This window comes from Camellia sinensis, chromosome 14 (genome assembly GCF_055761805.1).
Source record: "Camellia sinensis isolate YWXY chromosome 14, ASM5576180v1, whole genome shotgun sequence".
In the NCBI taxonomy this organism is placed as follows: Eukaryota; Viridiplantae; Streptophyta; class Magnoliopsida; order Ericales; family Theaceae; genus Camellia; species Camellia sinensis.
Genome location: NC_138974.1, coordinates 116,407,788 through 116,419,034, shown reverse-complemented (window position 1 = coordinate 116,419,034; position 11,247 = coordinate 116,407,788). Strand labels below are relative to the sequence as shown.

The window sequence follows — 11,247 nt, the reverse complement described above, 5'->3', positions numbered from 1 at the left end:
GTGATTATGTGTTTTGACATGATTGTGTGCACTATTATGTGAAAATATGTGGTTTTGAATTTCTATCTGTTCACCGTAGGAATATCTGTTTAATTATCTGCTTTAGAAATTAAATTGAAGGCCTTATCGGCCACAGAACCCGAAATTGATTGCGCCATTGTGATTGACATAATTTTTAGAGCCTACTGTGAAATTTAATTGAAAAATTGATTCGGGCCAGATTAAATTGATTAGTTAATGAATTAGTGCCATATTATTTATTATTATTAAACTTGACTAGTGGGCTTATACATAAGGGCCATTACACTTCAATTCCTTCCCTTTTTAACACTTTGGCTGATATTGAACTCAAATAGAGAGAGGGAGGGTCGGCCTTAGAGAGAGAAGGAAGAGAGTTGTGTGGTTTTGGCTCAGGACTTGGGAATCTTGAAGATTAAGTCCAAGAATTGACTAGAGTTGGAAGATTAAGGCTCCTAGGTGAGTAACCAACCAATGATTCATGGATTTTTTGTTTGTAATTTGCAAATTCAAGGTTGAATGATGCTAAGGAATATAAAATGAGTTCGTCTTGAAGAATTGGGAGTCAATGTATATATGCATGTAGGAGATTGCCATGGATTGCATGTTTAAGCTTGAAATTTGTATGAGCTGGCATGTATAATGTTGAATATGGAGGTTTGGGCGTTAATCTTTACATACATGTATAATTTTCATGGATTCCACAATAACAGGTGTCACTTGCGTGTTTTGAAATGGGATTGAAGTCAAAAATCTGCATGCATGTTTGATTTTTGAAGAAATGAAGCCTATGTGAAGTTTGAAACATATGGGTTTTTGCTCATGATAAAGAAATGAGAGTTGATTGAGAATTAGATGTTGATTTTGAATAAATTGATGTAATAACCTTACACTCTCATGCAATATAATGTGCTAATATGCTTTTGGGACCAAAATCATGAATTGAGACCTTTGAACATCGAATTTGAACTTCAAGAACAGTTCTGGAATTTCCAGAAAGTTTGATTACCGCTCGAGCGGGAAAACCGCCGCTCGAGCGTGAATTTCGTGCTCCTAACACTTTTTGCAGACATGGTATCCGCTCGAGTAGGGGAGTTCACGCTCGAGCGTGGAACCATGTAGAGAGGCCTTCCACTCGAGCGCCAGAGTTCGCGATCGAGCGTAATTTTGAGGCATCCAGTACTTGTGCAGGCCTTAAGAGTCCGCTCGAGCGGGGACCCTGTTTTCTGAAATTTTGAAAATGCATTCTGTGTATTGTTTTTCGTTCCCTTTCACTTCTAAACACTCTTAGGCATACATTGAGCATTGTAATTGAATTAAAGAGATAAGAATGAAGCCTAAAGAGGAAAATGTGAATTTTGAACGGATTGAATTGTTAGTGACCCTTTTATGTTCATGGCATGTGCAAGGTCGAGTTCCAGGGCGAACCAATTAATCGATCACTGTGAGTAATATCTTATTAAGATATTTGAAATATACTATTGTCCAATTGTTTACTTATATGTAAGTTATGTAAGTTCATTACTTTGAATCGCGGACAACGATTGACATGAATGATTGGGCCGAAAGCCGATTGACATGAATGATTGGGCTGAAGGCCGATTGACATAAATGATTGGGCCAAAGGCTGTTTGCTGTAACGGTTTCAATAATTGCTTATGTATCTTTTTATTGATATTATTCAATGGGCATTCGCTTACGCTCATTCATGTACATGTAGGTGAGCCAAGGGACGTCCAAAACCAGCCCCGGTGAATTATGAGAAACAGTCAGAGTTCTGAAGAGTCAGCCCAAAAGTCTCACGCATGAGAATGTCTTCGCCCTTTTGCCCTCTGTTTATAGTTTTGTTTTGTTGGCGAAATCATCGGACCATTGTTGTATATAAGTCTTGGGTTTGACTGACTTAAATCTGGATGATCCTGTATGTACAGTGTTTTATATTAGTACACATTCTGATGTGAGTTATTAACGTATAAATGTTTAAAATGTTATGGTGTGCATATAAGCACAGCTTTATGGACAAAGTTTTAAATTGCTTCCGTTTGGCCCCTTTTACTCTGATGAGTTTTGGCTTATTTGGTTTAAGGCCGTAGGTAATCTTGTGATTGCTGGCCGGTTATGGCCTTAGCCCATAGGGGCGGGTTCGGGTCGTGACAATATGACAAACAAGTTGGCAGACCTGCAGACAGTGGTCAACTTCATGATGAAAGACAACATGATGCAACCATCGTTTCCGTTGCAGGACATGTCGGCACCAGCTGCCAAAACTATAGATTTAGAACATATGATTTATGAATGTATACCCGCATATGTCATCTTTTGTATGATTAAGATTATAAAAGGATTATAAAATACGAGGTTATTGATTAATTGTAAGGAATGTTATGAGATAGGCAATTGTTATTTATTTCGGGGCATTACAAAAAAGCCAACCTAACCCAATTGCCAAACGACACCCATAATTCACCTACAATAACAAATAAGGGAGTTTAATCTCACATGGTTGAGTTTGTGACAAATTAATTTTTTTTTTTAAATTATATTTTATGAAAAAATTAATCAGTTGTTAGATTATCTTGGGAGAGAAACCCCCAATCTCTTCTTTGACATGTAATCTGTCATATCATTGTAAATAAATTAAGAAAGACGCTTTAGGAATCTCAATCTTTTTCCAATATTGACATAGACCATTTTCAATGGTGATTTAGTCATCGTTTGGTTAAGACATTTTTAGTTGGCTTTTTGAGTTGGGACTAAAAAGTTGATTTGACTTGTTTTTTTGAATTTTTTTGACTTTTGTGATAGAAAAAGTAAAATAATTATGATTTGAATGTGACTTAACCTATGTCTTCTATGCTTTTTTAGTTCAAAAATCCAATGCCAAATGAAAGTATCAAATGCCCTCTATATGGGTTGGTCATTTTGCATTTTACCACTTATTGTTAAAAATTCTATCAAACTTGACAAATTTTGAGTTGGCATAGAAAAAAGTTATACTTAAAATTCGACATAAAAGTACAAATATATTCTATTTGCTTAGTTAGATTTTTCCAAAAATAGAAAATTATACTTTCTTATTTTTTGTGTTTTTTTTTTTATTTTTACTAAATTTTTTAATATTTTAAACAATTTTTTTTTTATATTTTTAGACATACCTAAAATAAATATACCTAAAAAGTAAAAAAATTGTGAAAAAACCTTTTAAAAATTCACTAAATATCAAAAATATAAAAAAAATACGAGAATTCAGTACATTTTTTTATATTTTTATGTATTTATTAATTTTTTAAAATATTTTTTCACAAATTTTTTACTTTTTAGATGTATCTAAGTAAGGTGCATCTAAAAACATAAAAAAAAAATGTTTAATAAAAATATTTACTAAAAACAAAAAAATACGAAAATCAAAAAACTTAGTTAATAAACAACTTAATCTAGAAAACTCAAACAAAACACATTGAATTATTTTTTTCTCAAAAATGTAACCTTGGTCATATTCTTAAAAAAAAAAATTAATATATGTAACCCTAACCCTAATAAATCTTAAAGAGACCCAACTAAGTTCCCACGACTGCTTGGCGCCACCAGCCACCTCTTCCGACACCTCTTCTCATTTTCCTTCTACTCATCCATCTCACCACCCACTCCTACCACTCCAACTTCTCTCACCCGGCCCAGCCTTGCGATCTCCTCTCATATCAACTAGCATAACCTCACCCCACTCTGTCACCTTGTTTCTTAGTTTTATGTCATAGTTTGTGAATTGAAGTCATATTAAATACTTAGACATATTTTTAAAATAAAAACATCAAACAATTTGTGACAAATTTCTAAATTAACCAAGTTTTACACAGTACCATATGCATTTACCACCATAGTCAGGTCACGATGCCTTCTATGGCTAAGCTTGTGTCATGTTGCATTCATGAATTTTCCCAGTCAAGCAAGATTTGTCTGTCCACTTAACGCTGGTTTGACAGTAATGTTTTGCTTTTAGAATAAAATTGTTGTCATAAAAGTTAATATGTTTGGTAACGTTAAAAATATTAATTTGTTAGTGAGAAAATTGAGCAGATCTTTGATTGTTTTTTTCATTGTTATGCTTCGTTAGTTTGGGTGAAAATATTTTCTGTATTTTTTAGTATTTGATACAATAAAAAATAAAATTTAATAGAAAATATTTTTTATGATCAATAAAAAATAAGCTTATATAGGTAAAAAAATATTTTCCACTTTTAAAAGGTAGAAAATGTTTTTCAAACTAAAATTTTACCAATATCACCACACGATCACTCTCACCTCCACTACCAAACCACCATCACCATGGCCATCCCCACTATCACCGTTGCCATCTGGGCCACCGTCGCCACCACCTCCATCTCTACCTTCATTCCATTATCACTATCACCAAACATAGAAAAATATTTTTCTTAGAAAATATTTTTTAAAAAAAGTTTTTCATAACAAATATTTTCCATCAGAAAATATAACGGAGCGTTAATATTTTTATGTAAAAATAAAAAAAAATATTTTTTTATAAAATTTAATTAGACAATAAGGATAAAAAAATCTAAACAAAATAGGACTTTTGTTTGAAAGATGAAGTAATTTAGGCAAAAGCTACACCTCCTAAAAGGATCAAATTACTCGTAGGCCATATTTGTTATGATGGACTGGAGAATTAAAATGTAACGGATTGTTAGTTTTAGGATAAATAATCTTGAATTATTTGACTAAAAATATGTATATTTTATATTTATTTTGTTATGAGATAAATGTCTAGAAATGACTATTCTAATGGATATAATGTTTGATTACGAAATTATGAAAAATGATAAATTTAATTAGGAAATTATGTCCGTTCCGTTATCTAATTTTTAAAATCAGATTTTGAGGTTTTAATTTGTATTTTTTTTAGTGAATGTGTTGAATATTTTGGTTATTTTTAATTTTTTTTTTAAATGCATATAATCTAGATGTACTGAAACAAGAAAAATTTTAAAAAAATATACTATGAAATAGAATATTTTAAAAAAACATACCTATAATATTTGTGAAGAAATTTTTTTAAAAATTCAGTAAATACTATGAAATACAAAAAAATATAAGAAAATAGTATATATATATTTTTTTGTAAATCATCAATTCAATTAATATTTTTTTATAATGTTAGAAATATATTCCAATTAAAAATTTAAGTAATTTTATAACTTTATAGGAGAGTAGTTAAGAATTATATTTTTTTTATTAATTCTGTTAAATAAAAAATTTTGACAAAAAATATTTATAAATTTTAAACTTATAAGAGATAATCTATATTTTAAATAAATATCAAGAAATATATTTTTATTAAATACAAGAACCATATCATCATATGCATTAATGCGCTCTTTCTCTCTCTGATTTAAAGCATCTCCACTATTATTAGATATTTTTTTCCATATAAAGTTTATCCTAAAATATATATTTTATTTTGCCTATATATATATATATATATATTATGTTTTCATTCCAACACTAGTACTGTAGTTATCTTAAAGATAAATTACAAAAATATATCTTTTGGAATTTATTTAAAATATAAATTGTCCTATATAATTTTAGAAATTATATCTCATCTCTTAAAATTTTTAATTTCATAATAAATAGTCATGGGAAGAATTCCCTCTTGGGATTTTATCTTTTATTAATAAATTATCAAGTCAATTAACAGTTTTTAATAATGTTAGAAATTTATTTCAATTAATAATTCATGTAATTTTATTATTATTATTATATATGAGAGCATTTAGAAATTTTATTTTTTTAGTTAATTCTGTTAAATAAAAAAATTTGACAATAAAATATTTATAATTTTTCAAGTCATAAGGAGAAATTTATATTTTAAACAAATTTTAAATGGTGTATTTATAACTTACCATTTATTGTTTAATATTTAATATTTAATTTTTAATTTTATCAAACTCTATCTAAATATATATATATACATATATTAGGGGGCGACACACACAGTGCGTGTGTAATTTAAATAACTATTAATAAAAATAAAAATAAATAATAAATAATTTAATATCATAATATGTATATTGCTTAAGGGTTGTTTTGGAAAAATAGTTAAAAATTAGCTTTGTGGATTTTTTTTTAAAAAACGTATAAAAAATGTGAGAGATGATGCGATTTAAAATGAATTAAAAGTTAAGAGGTAATTTTTAACCTATTTTCTAAAAGAGGCCTAAGTGATAAATATGTTAATAAAACTCAAAATCTTAAATTTAAAACTTACTTATACTGTATATAATAGCTTTTTTATTTTAATATAGAAAAAAATTTCATTAAACTAATTTAACCTTCTACTATAGATATTTTAAATTTGAGAGGAGATTAGTATAATTTAACCGAGTAAATTTCACCAAAGAAACCTAAATTAACGAAAAAGGCCATTGCCCGATATCCGGCGGTACGCTCCATCAAAGGCTCCAATTGGCGGACACCACTAGAACATCCCAATCCAGTTTAATTCATCCACGGGTCCACCGATTCATCCGGTCACCAAACCCCTCCCCAACTCACCTACTCTCACTATACCACTCTCCCCTCTCCACCGTTTCAGCCGGTTCCCAAAACTCCCATTCAAAACCTTTTCAAAGTTTTAAACCCCCTCTTCTTTCTTTCATGTCGAGTGAATTTCCATATCATTTCATTCTAATTTCAATTTCAATTTCAATTTCAAACAACTCTCTCTCTCTCTCTCTCTCTCTAGATTTGTCTACACAAGTGTGGTCTTACAGCGATGGAGCGTTCGTTGTCCAGGTCGCGATGGTCTTGTCTTTCCCGCCTTTTTGAGGAGGTGGCAGCTCTCTGGTTGTGCGTCTTTGTTGGGTGATAATGGATTCATATTCGTATTAACACAGATTATTAGAATTTTAATGATCTCCATGCTCTGGAAATAAGTAAGTTCAGATTCATATATATCTACTTATTTTTCTGCTTTGGTTTTAAGTATTTTGATACATGTTTATTATAGTACTGCTCATGTCTATTTTTGGTTATATAATCGATGTGAGTTTGAAATTTTATTTTTATTTCTCTCTGGTAATTCAAAAATTACATGTGAATATGTCTACATGATGATTTTGAAGCACTTTTTGTCAGTAAAAAACTTGGACCAACGGTGGCTATCTCGAGTTTCTGACAAAAGTTTCTTCTTTCTTGTTCTGTTTCGATATAAAAAGACAAACAACATCCAATAATAACGGTTTACTTTCTTTTTCATTTTAATTTTTTTCCTTCTAAGCAGCCCCAATATGGAAAAATGGTGAATTTTTTAAGGATTTAGATGGTGATTTTTGTTACCGTTTTTGTGGTTTTGTACTTTGAGTTTTTATTATTTATTTATTTATTTTCCCCTATATAAATTCCGTTGGTATTGCAGCCTCTTGGTCTTCCTTGTCCTCTGATTCCTATCTCAATGCCTTCTGAAAAGTTTTTCTGCAATTTATTGGTGAGTTTCTTCTAGAGTCCCTTCTACTACGATCTTCTTCTTTTTATTTATTTTGCAATTTATTGGTGAGTTTCTTCTAGAGTCCCTTTTACTACGATCTTCTTTTTATTTACCTATTTTTTAAATAGGTACTGAGTATAGATGGGTATTATGGGCTTTCAAATTTGGATTTGTGACCATCAGTTAATTACATGTCATGATGATGATGACTCGAGATGGGTATTAATTCATGTTATTTATCTATCTCTGTTAATTGCATGTTAATCTCATGTTATTTGATATATATGTATGTATGTGTTTGTAAGGATGGATTTTTTAACCCTTGTTATTTATCGATCTCTAAATCATGTGGTTTTGTTCTAAATCATGTTTTGAGATTGTTGTTTTTCTTCTTTTAAATCTTTGAATGTAAAGAAAAATTTGTTAAGAGTTCACGATTAGTGCTGAATATTCTCCTTTATTTTATTATTGGGTGGAGGATTGATGCAGGGGAATCGTTACCTATGTTTATTCGTTGAAGAAAGAATGATTCTGTTTTATCAGAGTTTTTGGGTGTTAGATTAGATGGGATAGAGTCGTTAATATGTATTGTATTGACATCTTGTTTGTTAGATAGAGGTTTCTTAGTCCAACTGGCTTGTATGCTTTCAGATTGATCTGCAGTTAACTGAAGCATGTGTAGTGGTCCGGAACAATTAAATCCTGATACTCCGGCTCCTTCTTCTTCCCCAAAAAGTGCAACTATGACTAAAGATACGAGTAATTTGCCTGGAACAGTGAAGACTGAAATTTCTTTCTCAAGTCTGCTTGAACTTGCTGCAGACAATGATGTTGAGGGGTTCAAGCAATCAATTTTGCGTATTGCTTCTGCAATTAATGAAATGGGACTCTGGTATGGTCGTCAGAGAGCATCAAAACAGATGGCACTCGAGAATCGAACCCCGTTAATGGTTGCTGCCATGTATGGCAGTGTTGATGTTGTAAAACTAATACTCTCTTTATCCGAGGCAGATGTAAATCTTTCCTGTGGCCCAGATAAGAGCACTGCCCTTCACTGTGCTGCATCTAGTGGATCTGTCAATGCTGTTGATGTTGTAAAGATGTTATTACTTGCTGGTGCAGATCGCAATTTGACTGATGGCAATGGCCATAGACCTATTGATGTTATTGTCGCTCCTTCAAAGTTTCCTGACTTGAAAGATACCCTTGAAAGGCTCCTCAGGAATGATGATTCTGTTCATCTACCGGACATTAAGGTATCCTTTGGTGGTGAGAAATCGAATTCGTCATCACACTTATCGTCTCCAGAAAATGGTCCCTTGTCTTCTGCTGTGGATTCAGCATCATCACTAAATAATTTTAGGCTGAGTGATACCCGAGCATCCTCTCCACCGGAGAGGAAAGAATACCCGGTTGATCCTTCTCTTCCAGACATCAAGAACAGTGCATATTCCACTGATGAATTTCGAATGTTCTCATTTAAGATCTGGCCTTGTTCTCGAGCGTATTCTCATGATTGGACTGAGTGCCCTTTTGTTCATCCAGGTGAGAATGCCCGAAGAAGAGATCCAAGGAAGTTTCATTACAGTTGTGTGCCTTGTCCAGATTTTCGTAAGGGGCAATGCAGACGTGGGGACTTGTGTGAGTATGCTCATGGGGTTTTTGAGTGCTGGCTACACCCAGCACAATACAGGACCAGACTCTGCAAAGATGGCACAGGTTGCTCCCGCAGGGTTTGCTTCTTTGCTCACACATCTGAGGAACTTCGGCCACTATACATGTCTACAGGATCTGCTGTTCCATCCCCCCGATCATCCACTTCTGCTGCTACTTTCATGGATATGGCTGCAACATTGAGTCTTTTGCCTGGTTCTCCGTCAGCAGTTGGTGGCATGGCACCTCCTCCTTTCAATCCACCCATGTCCCCTTCTGGAAATACTATTACGCACCCATCTATGGCTTGGCCACAGCCAAATATCCCCACTTTACATCTGCCAGGAATCAATTTACAGACAAGCCGTCTGAGATCTTCTCTTAACGCCAGGGACATCCCGGCTGAGGAGCTTGAAATGCTCCTAGAATTTGAAGTTCAGCAACAGCAGCTTTTGAATGATATGTCATGCTTCTCGCAGACACATCTTAACACATCCTCCACAAAGCTTCCTGTTCATTCGAAAACCCTAACCCCTTCGAACCTTGATGAGTTTTTCTCCACAGAGGTTTCATCTCCTCGATTTTCTGATTCAGCAGTTTTCTCTCCATCACACAAGTCCATGGTTCTAAATCAATTCCCGCAACAACAGAACCTGCAACAACAGAACCTTTTATCTCCAATCAACACGAATGTATACTCTGCGAAGAATGTTGATCACCCATTCTTGCAGGCATCGTATCATGCTTCATCTCCTGGGAGGATGTCACCTCGAGGCATTGAGCCGCAATCCCCATTTAGCCCTAGGCTATCTAATCATGCTCAGCGCGAGAAGCAGCAGACACAGCTACGCAGCCTTAGCTCACGTGATCTTGGAACCAATCTTCCATGGGATCTTGGATCCAATGGTGCAGGAATTGTTGGTTCTCCTGTGAGTTCTTTGTCAAATTGGGATTCCCCCAATGGGAAAGTGGATTGGTCTGTTAATGGAGATGAACTAGCTCGAGTTCGTAGATCATTTTCAATTGATCATAACAGGGAGGAGCCTGACCTGTCATGGGTTCAGTCGCTGGTGAAAGAATCACCAACTGAGACTAAAGAAACTTCCATTATACCAGTCTCGAGTGCCACATCGTCGGGTGAGGTTTCCGACTTGAACTCAATTGAAAAACTTGATCATGCAGTTTTGGGAGCATGTCTAGAGCAGATGCAGCTTGATCAAATTGTTGCTTAGTATATGTGAAACCATATTTACTAAGCATGGGCGGGAATCAGTATAGTAAGACCAAAAAATAATATTTGTTTTCATTGGTTGGTGATGTTGGGAGGTAAGATGACTACAGTAGAGTGGGGAAGGAGGATGCTCAGGAAAAAAGGGTAATTCATTTATCTATTTATTATTGTTATCATTTCAGCAGTCAAAAGGGATAAGAAAGCCTATCTGGGTCATTTGCAAACATCTCAGCTTAGGTAGTTTCTCTTCCCAGATTTTGAAATTTAAATCTTTATTTTTTCCCAAAATTTCTTCTGGTTGAGCTCTAGGTTTGCTGTCTATTTTAGTTTAATTGTAACTTATTATTATTATTACAATAATGATCATCGTTATCTCAGATGAAGTTCTTGCTGTTGTTGAATATAGATAGTGTGGAAGGGGGAATATTATGATCTTGGAATTTTGTTTTTACTGCTAGTTATTTGACTAGGTCTCTGATTATTAATTTAAAGAAAGGAGGGGGGAAGAAATGGGGTTGCTGATGTGGTCCATTAAAGAATGAATTATTGTTGGGGCAGAAAGTGACAGCCTGTGGGGGCATTTGGTTCTTTGATGATGTAACATTGAATTAGAAGTTTTATTATTATGAGAATATAACAAATTTTCATATGCCTAGTTCTTTTGTCATCTTTGGATTTCTTTGCAGTTACTTTTGTTCTCTTTTTTTTTTAATTTTTTTTTTAATTGTGTTTATTTCTCTATCCTGATTTGTTAAAGCATGTGAATCTGTAATATGTGGATCCCAATATAGGGATGGTGGGTGAAAGAATTTTGGAATTTTTTTTTTTTTTGGGGGGGGGGGTT

General features: G+C 33.3%; 1 protein-coding gene across 2 annotated transcripts; it reads left to right on the top strand.

Annotated features, from left to right (window-relative positions):
- The first annotated feature begins 6,411 nt into the window (after positions 1-6,411).
- On the top strand, positions 6,412-10,780 carry LOC114270736 (zinc finger CCCH domain-containing protein 30). 2 transcript variants are annotated; one of them, XM_028212308.2, is made up of 3 exons: positions 6,412-6,968; positions 7,451-7,519; positions 8,171-10,780. In XM_028212308.2, exon 3 carries the CDS (start codon positions 8,194-8,196, stop codon positions 10,402-10,404), a length of 2,211 nt encoding a protein of 736 aa, XP_028068109.1. In that variant the 5' UTR covers positions 6,412-6,968; positions 7,451-7,519; positions 8,171-8,193; the 3' UTR covers positions 10,405-10,780. The 2 variants fall into 2 exon arrangements, with proteins under 2 accessions (XP_028068109.1, XP_028068110.1); XM_028212309.2 differs by lacking the exon at positions 7,451-7,519 and having other exon boundaries at positions 6,631-6,968.
- Positions 10,781-11,247: the final 467 nt, after the last annotated feature.